General features: G+C 38.3%; 1 protein-coding gene across 2 annotated transcripts in view; it reads right to left on the reverse strand.

The window, feature by feature from the left end:
- Positions 1–19,668, reverse strand: part of LOC126092270 (ATP-binding cassette sub-family G member 1-like) — a 411,369-nt gene that overhangs the window by 47,826 nt on the left and 343,875 nt on the right. For both annotated transcript variants that reach the window (XM_049907785.1, XM_049907786.1), the window contains exon 7: positions 12,119–12,223. In XM_049907785.1, the coding sequence (XP_049763742.1) occupies positions 12,119–12,223 (105 nt within the window). The remainder of the gene's footprint in view (positions 1–12,118; positions 12,224–19,668) is intronic.

Below are 19,668 nucleotides of genomic sequence, written 5' to 3' on the forward strand. Positions count from 1 at the left end.
ATATCGCTCTCAGGTAACTGAAATTAAGGACATGGAAGGAAATGAACTTCAGGTACACCTTTCAGAAACATGTGGACTATGTCATGGTGTTCCACAGGGATCTAATTTAGACCCCCTCCTTTTTTTTTGGTATACGTTAATGATTTCCCATCACACGCTAATAATTCCGAACCAGTACTGTTTGCAGATGACACCAGTCTATTGATTGAATGGAATAAAGAAGAAAATTTTACCACATCTGCAAAGGATATTACAAAAGAAGTATCTGAATGGTTTACCAAAAAAGGTTAATAGTTAATTCCCAAAAAATGGTACTCATGATTTCCACACAGATCAAAATAAAAATGTGGCACAACCTGTAATATGTATAGGTAACCAAACCATTAGTGCTGTCAATGAAACTAAATTTCTTGGGGTTCATATCCAGCAAAATCTTAAATGGAGCACTCATATCGCATACCTAAATTCAAAACTAGCAGAAATGAGCTATCTAGTTAGAATTATTTGCAACAATACTAGTGCAAAAGCAGCTGTATACTTTGCATGTGCACATTTGATACTGAAGTATCATTTTCTGGGGAAATGTACACGAGGCCATAACAGTTTTCAGGAAACAACAGGCAATTATAAGAATAATGAAACAAGTGAACAGCAGAAAACCATGCAAACCTTTCTTTAAAGTTCTAAAGATCTTACTTCTTTCCTGCATTTATATACTGGAAGTAGTCATGCATGTCAAAAAAAGTATACAGGGAAAAGAAAACATTTTTCCTCAATACAAAATGTCCATGATTATGCTACCAGGTCAGACAATTGTAACACCAAATTATGCCAAAAAGGTGTATGTCATGCAGGAACAAAACTATACAACTGATTACCAAGATATATAAAATCTCTTCCTGAACTATAGAGCTTTAAAAAGTCTGTGACAGCCTACCTTCTGAAAAACTGCTACTATTCCATTTCACAGTATCTTATGCAAGAAAAAAATGTAATTTGTATCTTTAATTGTAGAAATAAGTTACAAGTATACAGTATTTAAAAAACTGTAATTATTAACTGTATAGATCCAATTTGTCATAAAAATTTAAATAATGTATATTTGACGTTTGAAAAACCATTAGATAAAAAGGTTTTCTGTCCAATGTCCAATATCCTGTGAGTGATAATGTACTGAAAAATAGATTTATATGGACAAATAAAATAATAAAAAAATAAAAAGATAATGGCACTAAGCATGTAACAATCTTTAACATCACTTAAACCTTCACAGTTTCTACATGTCTACATCTCCACATCAACACTGAAGTCTACATGTCAGTCAGTGTGTTAATGACACGTACTAGTACATCACTGTCATCATTTGATTACAATACCATATCAGGTCCCCAGTGTACAGTAGTGGAAAGGAAGATCTAGACCTACATGCTATTGGCTACAAAGTTATAACTTAGTCATCACAACATGTGAAAGTACGCTGAGAAAACTGCTTACTTGAAAATAAGTTTCTTCTAAAACAAATCTAGGAAAAGTGTCGAAAACAGTCAATAGATCTTACATTAGTCATAATTTTAATATAGAAGACCTGCTGCTCAGGAGATGATTGTAAATCTGCTAAATGAAAGTATTTACATTTATTAGTGTCATTTAGACTCAATACATTGAAGGTAGCAGTTTTTATAGTTTTATTAGGTCATTTTTGCATGTCCATATATGTTTGTTTACATTATAAATATGAGGGTTAATCAGCAGGTGTAGCTTACGATAGGTTACTGTTTAATTCTTTAATAATATTTGCTAAATAGCCCCTAGCAGTTTACTGTAGGTCACTGTTTATTTCTCTTCCACTATATAACCCCTAGCAGGAAAAAGAAGCACCAGATCTAGCTTCTATCATTCATATTGTTTTTCATTGTTGAGTGTCCTTTCTGCCAACTAGCTGTTAACCTTGTGTTGCAGTAGGTTTTCTTAAGTTTCTTATAGTAAATCACGTTTAGCTAGATGGATAGGGACTGTGTCTGTTGTGTGTGGATGCAGGAGGAGTTGGCCACAGTTCAAATGCAGCTGGAAGCTTTGTTGGTCACAGTCAACCAGCTCCAGAGTGCCACCTTGAGGTGCGGTGGGGCTTGGGTGCCTGGGGCAGCCTCTGCTGTACTAGATGTGCAGGGGGGTGGGGGGTGAAGTCGCAGCTTTCTGTCAATGAGCTGAGCTTAGGAGCGACTGAGCCGGCAGGTCCACTCTCACCTCAGTGTGGGTGGCGGACTGTGTCAAGGTCTCGAGCCTCAAGGTGAAGGTTGCATGGGGGACGCAGGCTCCTGCCAAATCCCATGCACTTTGATAATAGATTCAGTGTGCTATCTGATGCCGGGGGGGGGGGGGGGGGGGGGGCGGCGGCTGAGCCAGATCAGAATGCACCTTCTGCCAGAATAGTGGCCACTCCTTCAGCAAGGTCTGGACAGGCACTTGGGTGCAGGGGTTTGTTAGTTAGTGGGAGCTCCAAGGTTAGGCAGGTTGTGGAATCCCTCAGGAACATAGCAGCTAGGGTGGGGAAGACGTCCAATGTTCACTCGGTGTGCTTGCTGGGGAGGCCTTGTCCAGGATGTGGAAGAGGCTCTTCCAGTGCCTATGGAGCGTGCGAGATGCAGCCAGTTGCAGATTGTTGCAATATTGGCACCAACGATGCCAGTCATCGGGGTTCCAAGGAAATCCTTGGGTCCTTTCAACAGCTGTCTAAATTGGCGAAGGTGGCCTCCATCTCTCAAGGAGTGGAAGCCATGATGACAATTTGCAGCATCATACCCAGGGTGGACTGGGGTCCCTGGTTTGGAGTCAAGTAGAGAATCTAAACCAGAGGCTACGTCGACTCTGTGATGAAAATGGTTGTAGATTCCTCAAACTATGCTATGGGGTGGAAGATTATAGGACAACCTTCAATAGATCAGGGGTGCACTACACACAGGAAGCAGCTACATGGGTAACACACTGCTTGTGGCGTGCACATGGGTTTTTTTTAGTTAGGTTCCTCCCCACAGGAAACAAACCATTGGCCTGAAAAATTACCAGTTCATGACACTGATGTGGATGAGCCAACTGTAAAAACTGTTAGTTCCCCTAAACAAGTCATTCCAAAGGATTTAAATATGCTAAATCTCATGTTAGTAGATTGTCAAAGTGTCTGTAGCAAAATCCCCAAGTTAATCTCCGAAATTAACAGTAGTAATGCCAACATGGTATTAGGTACTGAAAGCTGGTTGAAACCAGATATAAATAGCAGTGAAATTTTGAACTCAGTTTGGACAATGTTTAGGAAGGATAGGACTGATACTATGGGAGGTGGTGTGTTCATTGCAGTTAAAAGCTGTTTAAACACAGTTGAGATTGATACTGGGTTGGATTGTTAAATAGTCTGGATAAAGCTGTCAATCAGACAAGGAGTGACCATTGTATTAGGATGTTTTATAGACTACCAGCATCTGAAACAAATGTTGCAGAACATTTCAGGTGAAGTCTTGAGTACATAGGAAATAAATATCCAAATTATCCAATAGTTATAGGTGGAGACTTTAATCTGGCATCCACTGACTGGAAAAATTACACATTTATCACAGGGGGCAGAAGGAAAGACTCGTGTGAAATTATTCTAGGAGCACACTCAACATACAACCTTAGAAAACCAACTCTAGATGGGAACATATTATATATCTTGGCGACAAACAGACCTGATCTTTTTGAGGAAGTTAATCTAGAGGAAGTTATTAGTGACCTTAATGTCATTGTGGCTTCAATGTCAGTGGAAGTTGCAAAAAAACCAAAGAAACAATGTAGAGTTTTCTTGTTTGGGAAAGCAAATAAAAGTGTCATTAATGAATATCTTTATAGTCAGCTCCAAGCATTCACTGTGGGACCCAAGGGTATGGAGCATCTTTGGTCAGAATTTAAAGGTATTGTCCACCACGTGTTAGAGAAATATGTACCTAGCAAAAATATAAGCTAAGGAAAGGATCCGACTTGGCTCAACAAACATGTTAGGAAGTTGCTGAGAAAGCAGATTATTTTGCACAGTCATTTTAAACATAGTCACTGCCCCACTGACAAACAGAAATTATGTGAAATGAAACCAGCTGTCAAAAGGTCAATGAGAGATTCTGTTAATGGATTTGAAAGCAATATTTTATCTGCAAATTCTAAAAATAACCCCAAAAATTTTTTGTCATATGTGTAATCTATGAACACTACAAATAATTCAATACCTTCTCTTTCTGACAGTACAAGTAATGTAATGGATGATGACAAACAGAAGGCCAAAATTCTCTACCTAGCTTTCAAAAACTCATTTACGGTAGAGGACTGCAGCACCATTCTCACTTTAAACTGTCGAAAAAATGCAATGATGGCTGACATAGTGTTTAGTGTATCTGAGATTGTAAAACAGTTAAGATCCTTAAATGCCAGGAAGGGATCTGGCCCAGTCGGTATCCCCGTAAGGTTATATGTTGATTATGCTACAAATGTGGCACCATTCTCATCCATCATCTATCAGAGATCATTGGAACAGTGGAAAGTTCCATGGGACTGGAAGAAGGCCCAGGTCATAGCAATGTATAAAAGTAGTAGAAAATCATATGCACATAATTACAGGCCAATTTCACGGAAATCTGTTTGTTGTAGAATCATGGAACAGACATAATGACCTTTCTAGACTCTGAGAAGTTCATCTGCAGAAACCAGCATGGTTTTAGGAAACAGCGGTCATGCGAGACACAGCTGGCCCTCTTTCTGTATGATATACAACAGGCTCTAGATACTGGCTTCCAGGTTGATGCCATATTTCACAACTTTCGAAAAGTGTTTGACTCAGTTCCGAAGTGTCACTTGCTCCAAAAAGTGCATGCTTATGGCCTATCCAATGACGTATGCAGTTAGATAGAAAGTTTTCTAACAGACACAGTGCAGTATGTCATCCTGAATGAGGATATTTCAACAGAAACAAGAGTAACATCAGGTGCGCCCCAGGGCAGCGTAAGACGTCCGCTGCTTTTTATGATTTACATGAACGATCTGGTTGATGGTACTGACAGTGACCGGAGACTGTTTGCCGATGATGCTGTAGTCTACAGGAAAGTAGTATCACATGAAAGCTGTGAACAAATTAATGAGGATTTGCAGAAAATAAATGTGCGGTGTAATGACTGGCAGTTATCTCTCAATATTAGTAAGTGTAACCTACTGCATATAACAAAGCGAAAATCCCCATTAATATACGAGTACAATATAAATGCCCAGTCTTTGGAAGTGGTAACATCTGTCAAGTACCCGGGTGTGACCAATCAAAATGATCTCAAATGGAACAATCAGATTACATGAGTAATGGGTAAGGCAAGCTCTGGATTGTGGTTTATTGGGCGAATCCTGAAATGATGCAGTCCTTCGAAATGATGCAGTCCTTCACCAAAGGAAATTGCTTCCAATACTTTAGTTCATTCAGTCTTAGAGTATTGTTCATCTGAATAGGACCCTTACCAGTTGGGTCTCATTCAAGAGATTGAGAAGGTCCAAAGAAGAGTGGCAAGATTTGTGACTGGTTCATTTAGCCATTGTGAGAGCATTACAAATGATCTGGGACACACTTGCAGATAGACAACACGCTAAATGGAAGGGGCTGCTCACTAAATTCCAAAATATGATCTTCACCAAGGATGTAGAGCATATATTATTACCACCAACTTTCATATTGTGCAATGATCACCATTAAAAGATAAGGGAAATTAGAGCACATACTGAGGCATTCAGACAGTGGGAGGGGGGTATGAATATGACTTTGGCATGAATAGTGCCCTCTGCCACACACCACTTGGTGGCTAGCAGAGTATATATGTAGATGTAGATGTAGATGGAGATGGAAATGGAGATGTAGATGGAGATGCAAATGTAGATGCAGCAACTCTGAAAGCTGTAGCATACCAGAAGTTAAGTACATTCCAGAATGACAAGTTCTCAGCCTAACACAGAGCTAGAACTGATTGTTTTTGTTATATTAGTACATAGAAGCTTGTGGAGAGTCAGGACGAGTGCTGCAGTAGACTTGTTGGGTCCTCCGACTCGACTGTAAAAACTACTACTTAGTCTTGTTAATTTTATTAGAGTGGTCTATGAATCAATAACTTCAATTAAAGAAACTGTTTTATTATATAGCAGTTCATTTGAGTATAAAAGATATGTGCACAGTGAATGATCCACATGTTAGAAAAGTATAGTTTCTCATTTATTGTAACCTACACCATAGTGTTTTAAATTAAGATAATGGAGCTGTACAGGATGTCCAAGGAGGAATGGTCGGTATTCATGGATATAACAGGAATGATCCACTGAAAACAAAAAAGTCAAGTAAACCTGTGTTCTAGAGTGCTTATCTTAAGAGCTACGAGCACCAGTTTACCTTTGCTACTGCGAAACACATCTCTTCTACTGGACAAGTGCTCACAGCTCTTAATGTAATAAATCTACAGCTCATGTTTAGTGAAGACTGTTTTCTTTATTTGGTCCCACATCTCAAAATATGGAAAGCTCATAAAAGAGCTTTTCTTGCATTTTTTTGTCAAATGTGTCAGTTACATCATTAACTTTCTAACAAGCCAAAGTCAAATCCATAGCATTTATTTCCAACTATCAATCTACTTTGGATTATTGTGTTCCACAGAACAGTCTTTATTACTTCCAGTCTGTTAACGTGTCATTCTCCACCACAGATATTGATAGGGAACAACTATTCTTAGAAGACCAATGTATTGGAAAATTTTTCTCAATAATTTATTAGTAGGCTAAAGTGGAGTCAGTCAGTCACTATGAACCCTGTTCACATGATGCATTTCTTTCACCATATCATTTGACACACTACTGCCAAACTTTTAAACCTATTTTGTTCTCTTTTTAATCTCTGCTTTGTATAAACTAGGTCACATCCAAAAGAAACTCAACTTGTCCTTCAGTCTGTGCACTACCTTATAACAATCTCCAGATCTGACTATAAACAGTCCATTCCAATACAACATGCTGTTTTAATCTCTCTGTAGAATCATTAACATTGCTCACCCATGTTGCATATGCTGAAAGTTTTTTCTCCCCTAATAATTTTTCTGGCATGATGTAAACCCTGTCCATAGCCTACTCATGAGCCTAAATTCTTGCAAGATTTCTATTCACATTCTCTACAAAACTTTTAAATCTTCTATCAGGCTGCCAATATTTAACAGTGCAACACTCAACATAGCTTCTATTCCTGTAAAACTGTATTTCTATAATAAAACATTCTAGATATTCACAGCCAGTGTTTACTTCAAAGACATTTGGGCTGAGAGGTCATGGATGATATATGAAACACCTTATAGTTTTATCTTTGAAGATGTCTCTTGCAGATGGCGATGAAATATCATTGAATAGTTTTATATATTGACTGCAGCCTCACAGTCTGGAAGCTATAACCAAAGTATGTTTCTAGAGTTTATGGCTGCTAGTACTTTACTTTATATCATTGAAATGAATCAATAGTCCAAAATATTCAGGTAGTCCACGATTTGCTTTCTATTACTGAGTTTTATTATTATTAGTAGTAGTAGTAGTAATAGTAGTAGTAGTAGCAGCAGCTTTATTCATCCATAAATCTTTTTTACAAGGATACAGCACTTACATATTGTTCTTGCATATTACTCACAGCCTCTTTCATTCCAGAAAGATTATTTGTGAAAGGCTAGACAAAATGAGTTTTTTGTGGATCTCGACTTCTGCGAAGTGTGCCTTCTCTGACTTTCTGCTATCTTTGGTCAGTTGGTGTATTAACCTGTCAGTGAACTAATGTTTCTTGTATGTTTACTGGTTTTATACATACTGTCTTGTGCTAAATAACAAGTAAGATATGTATGCAAGATGTTGTGTTGGTGTTTATCGATCGTAGACACGTAACTAACCACAATTTTGTTACATATTTTAAAGACAGCATTCTATCACTTTGTGAAGTAACTCTTACATTTTAAGTGCTAGTTCTCAATTAAATAACTTTTACAACACCCCAAAAATGTCATTGCTTGAGGACATATTCCAGCTTTAAAACATTGCTAACAATGGTGTGGCAGACAAAAGGTGAGAATAAGGGTAATGGGTTTTTGCTAAGTGTCAGACATCAAGCACTTTTGTATTGTCCATTCATGTTAATGTCACTGTTATACCCTTGGCCTCAACAGTCATTAAGTGGGATATTCTTATTTTTAAAAATTGATCAGTACATTTGTTAGATGGCCCACATGGATGATGTCTGAATACGTTGCAGAATCCTGGCTCCCCATAACAGAACTCTAGCTTAACCCTCCCCCTTCTTCCATTACTCATCCAATCAAGCCTGGGTAAATTTTGTGCATTAATGTGAGATATAGTTTGGTGTACATCTTTTTCTTTTTCTAATAGCAATGTTTCATTTGTTTCATTCTGACTGATATAGTGGAATTACACTTTGATATGAACAGTTTATTGTCTCTGGAAATTCATCCAGTGTTTGAGAATAGCTCAGGTAACACCAATCTTTAAAAAAAAAGTCAAACTCAAAATTGAAAACTATGGACCCATCACAATACTTCCAGTCTTTTCCAAAATAGTTGAAAAAGTCATATCCAGTGGAATTATTAACATTCTCCAGACGCAAAACCTAATGTTTGAAAATCAAACTGGATTCTTAAAATGTAAATCAACCAGCACAGCAGCTGCTCATTTAATTGAAGAGATAATAAGTGATACTGAGAACAAGCAACATGTTGCAGGTATATCCCTCGGTCTTGAGAAAGCTTTCGACCGTGCGAACACCACAACCTTATTAGAAAAGCTATGGAACATTGGTATCAGAGGCACTGCTCATGACCTAATAAAATCTTACATAAGTTACCAAAAACAGTCTGTACTGCTTAAAACTGACAGTGGTGTTCACAAATGCAAAATCGCTAATATAAAACATGGAGTGCCCCAATGCTCAGTATTGGGTCCTGTTCTGTTTTTGATTTATGTAAATGATGTAAGATATTGCACTCAGAGTTCCAAAATAGTTCTGTATGTGGATGATACATCCATTGTATGTAAAAAGGAATCATTTAATGAACTAGAGACACGCTGTAATATCATGACAAATGAAATTGTACAGTACTTTAATGAAAGCCACTTAAATGTAAGCAGTAGTAAAACTTGTCTCATGGACTTTAACAACAGTTGCTTTAATGATGAAGTCAAACTATACATAGGCAATGAATTAGTAAGAAAAGAGTAGTGTAAAATTCCTCAGTTTAACTATTCAAAGCACTCTATAGTGGAACACATGTCAACACTTCAGATTGTAAGTTGTCTAAGAATAATTTGCAGTTAAGATGATTAACAAGTTCTACAAAGAAACCTGCCCTAAAGACTACATACAATACTCTATTTTCCTCTCACTTGAATTAAGGAATAGAATTATGGAACAGAAAACAACCAAATCAAATCTAAATAAGCTATTGCTACTTCAGAAAAAAAGCTATAAGAATCATCTGTGGAGCAAAATATAAGGAATCATGCCATGGATTGTTTCCAAAAACTGATGTACTAACTGTAGTAAACATGTACATTCTTAAAGCCATATTACATGTTACATGACTGCAGCTCAACATTTGTTCCAATTTGCATCAGTGCAACACTAGAAATAAAGGAAAATTTTAGATTAGCAGCCACAGAACTGCACTCTATGAAAGGGGTCCACAGTATGCAGGTTTAAAGATAGCCAATGCACTGCCCAGTTCGAAAAAATATGTAAATAGTGTTAAGTGAGCCATTTTATTTGTAATTTAATCATTTTGTTAATCAGTGATGTGTTCAGAAGAATGTATTATTGTGCTATGCATCAATAATTGTAACCTATTTTTATACATATGCAATTAATCATTTGATGTTGAATAAAGTATTATTATTATTGTTATTATTATTAAGGTTTGTAATGAATCATATTTTTCACTTACAGCTGTTAAGAAATGCGCAGCTAAATACAAAAGTGATCAGACTTTCTTTGAAGGTAATCCACATGAGGTATATCTCAAAACTGCACCCATAAGTGAAAAGACCAAAAAGTATACATTTTAGGGTTGGTTGATTGCCGATTATTGTTGTATGAAATAACTAACATCATAAGTGTATTGGAAGAATGTGGTACATTTGATATGAAGAATGAATTACAAGACATGTTTGTACAGGACGAATGGCACACCTGTTGAATGCTGACAAATTGCAAACACAAAAATCAATTTATCAACAATGTTTGAACTACATTACAAGGGATCCCTTTGATTCTATGGGGTAATTTTTCAGTGTGTATGAGACATGCCACATCATGCAGCATATATGGAACAGCCTAATAATCACTTGGTGAAATTTGGCAGTTCTGTACCAACAATGAAAAAGTTGATTTCACTTGTTTGAAAGGGTATGGCCTGTGCCTTATGAGATAAAGAAGGGATACTGGAATCTTCTTATTGATTACACTGCAAAATATAACAACAAAGAAAGAATACTACACTAGTCTTCTACAACAAACTGATGAAAAATCATGTGAAAGCAGTCTTGATTTAACAAACAAATTCTTTCATGAAAGCAGTCTACCTGTTCATAAAGGTGTCCTGGCAAAGAGAAGCAGCACATTGACCTTAAATGAGAGTGCACTGAAAAGAGTATTTTTTTGCCTAAGAACATTGTGTTTTTCTGACATACTGAGAAATTTTTAACTTTACCTCAAATGAGTTTATACCCTCTTTGAACAATTTTTGTTCTGTGGATTTACTTGAGACAGTGCATTTTATTCTGATTCCAACACTGTAACTGATGGTATGGTATTAATATTTAAATATATTGTAAAATATTTTCATTTATTCAAATTTAATTTGTTAGTATATTCTTTCCTACGTCAATTTTCAGTTTTCGGCACTGACTTTCCTAGTTTCTTTAAGGTTTCCTGTATTTTCAGTTGCTTTTCAGAATGGAGTCAATTTCTTTTACCCTACTTAGTCTTACTCTTCACTACTCTACATGCTTGTCTGTGTGTATGGCTGCAGCTTAGACTCCTATAGCATAATAACACTGTTAAAATAATAAAATAATACTTTTTGTGGGTGTTTTGTGTTTTAGTTCTTCTCATTAGAGGCCTTATACAAAAACATTACTCCAACAGTTTACTTCTTTTCCTTTTTCGTTGTGTGTAATTTATGTATCTTCTCTCTCTTTGTATCTCTCACTGTACAAGTAGTGGGCATCCAGGCATACCTGGACTGACACTAGGTAAGTCTAATCATATAAAATGTTAAGTGCTCTGCTGTTTTGCTATAAATCAATATCTCCTCTACACATCCTAGGACTGTTTTCTGATCTATCATGAAGTATTGTTTTCTGTTTGACAATAAGTTTCTTTCTGCCCTAGCTATTAAAAAAAGTTCAGAATGAATGAAGGAAATGGGGGAAACAAATGATTGCCTGTAGCACTGATATATACAAAACATATGTAAGCATTTGCAGCAATAATTTGCAATGAACAAAGAGAAAGTAGGACCTGAAGTTATATGCAGTATCAGTCATCTTAATGATTCATGACCAAAAAGGTAGTTACAAAAGGTGAGACAGAAATGCTGGCCAATACTTAGCTTCACAAGGTAAGAAATTCAGTACAGCCTACATACAATTGTGTAAGCACTTGACAATTTCTTCACTTTAGGAACTCTGTTAATTCCTTCTTCAGGGAGGAGAAAAGGATAGGTTGGTTAAGGTAGAAAAGGAAGGTCAGGTGGTTCAGACATCAGGATGAAAGGGCTTAACTTGTTTTGAGGATGTGGGGGGGGGGGGGGGGGGGGAGAACAAAAAGTTGGTCATTTATAGGACACAAGTTTGATACGTTTGTGAATGAACTCCCATAATTCAGATGTACTTTCTATCATGCTTCAGTGCCAATATATACTGTATCAGCACAAAGATGTCTATGAGAAGTTCTTTCTATCATGTCACCTGTACAATGGAATTTTTAAATATTTAAAATAAGTTTTTAGCCAAATATCACAAAAAAGACTTTACTTGCCCAATTTTTTATCACTCGGTTCTTGAATGAAGCACTTTCCATTTTGAACTGCAGATGAAATGGTATTCACAGTTTCGTCTGTGCACTCATGGAGGATCTCAATAACTGAAATAAAGTAACGTACATGAGTATCATGGAATTCTTTATCTTGACAAAAAATATTCTGTTGCTAAACAAATATATTCTTTTATAATTAAAATAATTACTTTTGTTCATAATACACTATAATACATAGGACTCATGTTTTATTGTCGGAAGATGTTTTAGTTCACAGTCCTAGTTGTAAATCGCTAAAATATTTTTTCATTGTTTCCCCTTTTCAACTTCAGGTAAATGCTTTTTACCAAGTTTGTGGCTTGTTCCCTGCCTATATGTTTGCCTAGCTCTTCCCATTGGAGCTAATGATTCATAATTTCTAACTCACCTAGGACTGGTAGTAAAAGAAACTGATGTAAGTTTCTTCTGGGTTGTTGCCCTACAGAATTCATGCACTATGTTAATAAGAAATTAAAGCATACTGTTAAACATCACCAGGAGGAATGAGATGTTGTTGATCATTTCTGGCTGCTGACAGATCAATAACAGCTTTCAAAACATATTATTGACAATAAGATTTTGTTACATTCCTCGTTTTTTTTAAGTTACAAGCAGTTTACTTATGCCAACAAGATGATGATATTACAATATTCAAAAAGAAATTAGAAGTTGCTGATGAATTAGAAAAGGTAGAATCTGAAGTAGATGTAATAAAACTAGATGAATCATTGTAATTGTGGTTCCAACAGAAGAAGCAGGAAAAGTTATTTTATAAGGTCCAAAAGTAAGTAGAGAAAGTATGAGAATTCCACATAATTCCAAAAATTGGAGGAAAATATAATGCTTTATCAGGGTGCCTGACTTGATTCAAACATTGTTAGTCCATCCCAGATTTTCCATTGATTCAAACATTGCTACAGGATTTCAGGAATTATTGTTCAGGGTGAGAAACTTAGTGCTAACAAAGACACAGAATAAATTTCTTTTCAAAGAGGTTTACAATGCTGATGAAGCTGGACTATACTGGAAGAGCATGCCCACATAAATTTAAGCATATTGTACTGAAGCATCCATTAAGACATAAGTGTTGCAAAGAAAGTTTACCTGTTCTTTTCAGCTCAAATTCATCAGATGAATGGAAAATTAAGCCACCCATTGTTGGCAACTTAGAATTAAACAAAATGTTTGTGTACAGTCAAAGAAATAACAAAATTAACAATATAAGGAAAAGGCAAATTAACAGTCACCATTTAGATAACAAATTGAATTGCACACAGGCACAAGAAAAGACACTTTTTGCAGTGGGTAGCAATTTATCTTTTCCTTATATTGTTGATGTTTGAACCTGGTGTTTCCATTGTTTGAGTATCAAAGTTATTACTTTATTTTGTCAATGAAAGTAATCTATTTTTGAAAATATACACACCAAAAAAAGGTTTCCTCGAACTTCTGAAGATAAAACTTGACTATGGATATTGTGTGGATATTGTATCACAGACACAGTCCCTTTGACTGTTCAGAGATGTCACTGAACCCACCCAGAGATGTAAACAACCATGCATGAGCAGCACCTGTTGACAGAGGGGGTCCGACAGCCGATCAGTTCCAGTCATTCCACCAGGAAGGAGGTACACGGCTCGTGTTGTCTGTAATTCAACAATGCCTAGACATTCAACACAATGGTTTGATCACGTCTGCATTATTACTTTGTGCCAGGAAGGGCTCTCAACAAGGGAAGTGTTCAGGCATCTTTGAGTGAACCAAAGTGATGTTGCTTGGGCATGGAGGAGATACAGAGAGACAGGAACTGCTGATGACTTGCCTCGCTGAGGTCATCCAAAAGCTACTACTGTAGAGGATGACCGCTACCTACAGATTATGGCTTGGAGGAACTCTGACAGCAATGCCACCATGTTGAATAGTGCTTTCCTTGCAGCCACAGGCCATCGTGCTATGACTCAAAATGTGCGCAATAGGCTGTGTGATGTGCAACTTCACTGTCAACGTCCATGGCGAGGTCCACCTCTGTAACCATGACACCATGCAGCATGGTACAGATGGGCCTAACAACATGCCAAATGGACCGCTCAGTATTGGCATAATTTTCTCTTTACCAATGAGTGTTGCATATGCCTTCAACCAGACAATCATCGGACACGTGTTTGGAGGCACCCCAGTCAGGCTGAATGCCTCAGACACACTGTCCAGCCAGTGCAGCAAGGTGGGGTTTCCCTGCTGTTTTGGGGTGGCATTATGGGGGGCCGACATAAGCCACTGATGGTCATGGAAGGCACCATAACGGCTGTATGATACGTGAATGTCATCCTCTGACCGATAGTGCAATCATATTGGCATCATATTGGTGAGGCATTTGTCTTCATGGATGACAATTTGCACTCCCATCATGCACATTTTGTGAATGTCATCCTTCAGGATAATGACATCAATCGACTAGAGTGGCCAGCTTGTTCTCCAGACATGAACCCAATCGAACATGCTTGGGATGGATTGAAAAGGCCTGTTCATGGATGACATGACCCACCAACCACTCTGAGGGGTCTACACTGAATTTCTGTTGAGGAGTGGGACAATCTGGACCAACAGTGCCTTGATGAACTTGTGGATTGTGTACCACAATGAATGCAGGCATGCATCAATGCAAGAGGACATGCTACTGGCTATTAGAAGTAAAAGTCTGTACAGCAATCTGGACCACCATCTATGAAGGTCTCGCTGTATGGTGGTACAACATGCAATGTGTGGTTTTCATGGAAAAAAAAAAGGGCAGAAATGATGTTTATGTTGATCTCTATTCCAATTTTCTGGTCAGGTTCCAGAACTCTCAGAACTGAGGTGATGCTAAACTTTTTTATGTGTGTATAATATAATAACATATGATTAATCTACTCACCAAGGAGTGGCAAGAGAACACACACACATACATAAAGTTTAAGAAAATTTGCAAGTTTTTGGAGCCAGTGGCTTCTTCCTCTGGCAGAAGGGTTTAAGGGGAAACACGATGGATGAAGAAAAAGGATGGTGAGTTTTAGGATATGGAGAGAGTTTGAAAAGTGTCCCAGAACCCTGGGTCAGAGGAGACTTACCAGACAGGTTGAGAAGAAGAGACATTTTTTCTTTCCTTCTCATACCAGCCAGTAAGTCTCCCATGACCTGACATTCTGCAAAACTTCTCCAAACTCTCCCCTTTTCCTAAAACTCCGTAGCCCTTTACCTTTATTGCTCTTCCTTTCTCTTCAAATCTTCTGCCACAAGAAGGAGCCAATGGCACCCAAGTTCTGCAAATTTATTTAACCATTATACATGTGTGTTCTCCTGCCACAACTTGGTGGGTAGATTTTTTTCATTAGTTTTGTTACATTATATTATCACTTTATTAGATGAACTGGGAAGGAGACTCTCTTCAGAGAATAGTTCTGTTCTATTTTTGTTCCTGTAGTGCATAATTATTTAGAGGGGAAAGGCTTAGCTGAAAGAGCTGTTCTTATACCAGATTGTATACCCTGTCATTCTGTAGAAGAAATGCATATTCCAGATGACAGAATTATCTTTGTGAGCAGTCTTCAACTTAGTGTTATGTCACTCAAAGCAAACTGGCAAATTTCATTACTGGGTGAATCTCATCCAGCAGTTTTGGCAAAAATACATTCAGAAAGCATCTGTTCTAACCCAAGAACACTTTAATTTATTGCCTGAACAGTACACTTACATGGAAGGCAACTACAATATATAAGAAATGCACAAGTGGTTGGTAGAGCCTGGTGCTCTGACCTATATATTCATTAACTCCAACAGGGAGAACAGCTGGCAAGCTACACACCCTGTTGCTGTCATATCAGCAGCTGGGTGACATCTAGTGGCTGAATCAAGCACAAACTTCCTGTGTTAATTATGAAGCAGTGCACACACAAAATTAATAATTACAGCACTCCTCATCCTTTGCAAAGAAGTGAGCACTATGCTCACATCCTTTTCTTCTGTAGTCTCACCATGGCCCCTGTTAGCTGAAGGGAGCTCCCACAGCAGAGGAAAAGTTGTGAAAATGTTGGCAGTGGCAGTGAGAAGGCAAGGACACCACCCATGATGCAGGAGATGACTGGCCAGACAGATGATGTGCGAGTGGCAGAGGCACACCCAGTGCAAAGCTGCCCATGTGGGATTCTAGCTGGTTGACATATCATGATGTCAGCCCCTGAGCCATGTGGACAACACAGAGACGTTGGACTTGGATACTCTTGATTATCACTGGCACCAAACCCATGAGCCCAAACAGTTGTGTCAGGCTGGAAGCATTCACTGCTAGTACTGGCAGACAGCCTGGTGTCAGTCAAAGTAGATGTAGCAGAGTCTGGGGCTGATCACCAGGCAAAAACTCAGCCAGACTTATCTCCAACATGAGTAAAACTCTAAGAACTGAGGAACCAGTCAAAAGCTACTTCCTGTGACACCTCCAAAATGTATTTTTTCATCTGAGTCTTAAATGTTTGGACTAGTCATGCTGCTTTCTCATTTGATTGAGGGTGGAAAGGAGGAGCCATGACATGGCAAACACAACTTTTTTTTAGAAGGGCTTCAAATTATTGAGATATGAACTGAAGGCCATCATCAATAATTAATGTATATGGAAGACCCTCCATTGCAAAAATTTTTGACAAAGTGGGAACTGTTACCATGGACGTAGACTGACAGTGCATCACATACAGAAACTTAGAATAAGCATCAATTACAAGAAGCCAGTAGAAATTCAAATAAGGTCCCACAAAATCTGCATGAATACAATCCAAAGGCTCCTGTGGATCTGGCCACAGTGATGAAGAAGCATGGGGAGCCACCTGATGGGTGGCACACTGTGGGCGGGCTGCAACAAATCATACTATTCCCTATCAATGCCTGGCCAAAAACATCTCTGTATGCTAATGCTTTTGTACATGACACTTCCCAGTGACCCACATGTAATAAACACATAACCTCATGCTGAAGGGTGGCTAGGACTACAACCCAAGGAGCTGTATCCTCTGTAGCTTACAGCATCACTCAATCCCAAACAGAAAGATGATTTGCTAATGCAAAATAATTTCTCAAAAGATCAGAAGCACGGCCTGGAAGACTGTTCGGCCGACTGTGTTGCTCGAAAGAAAACTTGACTTAAAACAGGATCGATAGCTACTGTGGCTGCAATTGTAGTGCTAGTAATAAGATAACGACCAACAACATTCTGATCTTCCACACTTAAATTCCTCTTCATCAAAGTCTGGATACTGATCAGTTGGCAAATGCAATAAGGCATCAGCATTTGCATGTTGCACTGTAGGTAAAAAATTTATCTCACAATCATGTTGGACAGGAAAAGAGCCCATCGCTGTAAGTGATGGTGGCTTTTTCTGGCAAGGGTAACAAGGGGTTAAAATGAGGCACCAGTGGTTTGTGGTCTGTGATCAGGTGAAATTTAGACCTGGAAAAAGACCATGGAGTTTTTTAAGCTTACATGACCACTAAGAATAATGCTGTTGCACTTAATTTAAAGATTTAGAGGCATATGCAATAATGTGTTCTGAACTGTCTGCATACTTATGAGCAAGGACAGCACCAAGTCCAAACTGAGATGCATCTGTCACTAATGATAGGTTCTGGCCAGGCTGGAAAGTGACTAAACAAGGGGCCAACTGCAGCTTAGATTTCAACAACTTGAATGCCTGATCACAAGCTGAGGACCAGTGGAAGTGAACATCTTTATGTAATAATGTGTGGAGTGATTTTGCCACAGTAGCAGCATTTGGCATGAATTTATGGTAGTGTGCAATTCTGCCTGAAAATGCTTGTAATTCCTTGAGAGACATGAGGATGTGGAATGCAGTAATAACATCAATATGATGGTGCAATGGTTTAACACCACCACATGACACTTAAAAACCCTAATACATAATGGATGGTTGGAAAAACTGTGTCTGTCCAAATGCACTTTAACCCCACAGACTGCAAAACAGAAAATAGGACATGAGGGTTCCAAAAATGTTGCTCTTTAGAGGCACCAGACACTAGTATATCATCTAAACAGCTGGTTCAGGCCGAAAATGGTGCAATAAGTTGCTCTAAAAATAACTGAAATATAGCTGATGTCCTTGCCACACCAAAAGGCAAATGCTAAAGCCTAAATGGGGTGTTGATAATGAGAAGGTATTTAGATTCCTCATCCATGGCAGTTGTAAATATGCCTCTGTCAAGTCAGTCTTGGAAAAATAATGGCCCCCAGTAATTTTGTGAACAGCTCTTCAGGGTGCAGCAAAGGATAGAGGATTTGGAAATCTTGAAATTTGTGGTAAGTTCCTATGGGCCCAAACTGCTGAGGTCATTGGTCCATAGGTTTACACATTACCTAATCTAACTTAAACTAACTTACACTAAGGACAACACACCCACCCATGTCCATGGGAGGACTTGAACCTCTGACAGGGGGAGCAGCACAGACTGTGGCAAGGTGCCTCAGACTGTGTGGCTACCCAGCACGGCATGACAGGTATCAGTGACTGACAGTGCATTAACAGAATTTTTAAAATCTCAGAGGCACAATTTACTGGTAGATTTTTTGACTATCACCAGTGGTGCTGACCATTCACTGGAAGAAATAGGTCAAATAACATAAGGGATTGAATATGATCTAATTCTACTTTTATTTGATCCCTTAAAGTGACTGGTACCTGTTGAGCCTGCAAAAACCTGGGGGGCAGGAAGACGGTTTCATCATGATAAGCCTGAAATTCCATTTCACAACCCAGCCCTGGAGAAAATAGAGAGGAAAATTTGGCAGAGAGAGCATCTATCATTTGATATGGAACTACATCATAAACCAAATGCACTTCATCATCAATGGAGAATCCAAACAGTTTAAAAACATCCAAACCAAACAGATTTTCAGTGCAAGCAGTGCCCAGAACTAGGAACGTTAATGAACAAACCACAGCATTGTAAGTTATAGGCTCAGAAAAATGTCCAAGAATGGGAACCTGTTGTTTTTTATACCTCACCAGCCTCCTTGACACTGGTGTCAGAGGGGGAGAACCCAAACACACATAATTTTGCGAATTCATGAATGTTGCTAATTTGTCCATGTCCATCTACATTCTCAATGGTTTGTGAAACATTTGCACTTCAGTCTATAACTTGCTTTAAGACACCCTCACTGCCAACATGCTGTTCAGATCCATGTTCATTTCATGCTCACTCAGGTCTGGAAAGAAGTTACATACAGAAGCAACATGTCTTTTCTTATGGCACCTATTACGTGTTTCCAAGTATTTAGGACATGGTCTGTTCATACTGAATGAAGTGATATGGGCATGAAGACAGCAGAGCACAGGGCTGCCACTATTGTGATGAGGACTATTGTTGCAAACACTGTTTACCTATATAGTACTGAGACATCTGCTGGACTGCTGCAGTAGCATCTACATTCCCTTGCAAACTGACAGAAGGCTGGGAGGGGTGAGTGGAACTGATTC

Source organism: Schistocerca cancellata, chromosome 7 (genome assembly GCF_023864275.1).
Source record: "Schistocerca cancellata isolate TAMUIC-IGC-003103 chromosome 7, iqSchCanc2.1, whole genome shotgun sequence".
Taxonomy (NCBI): Eukaryota; Metazoa; Arthropoda; class Insecta; order Orthoptera; family Acrididae; genus Schistocerca; species Schistocerca cancellata.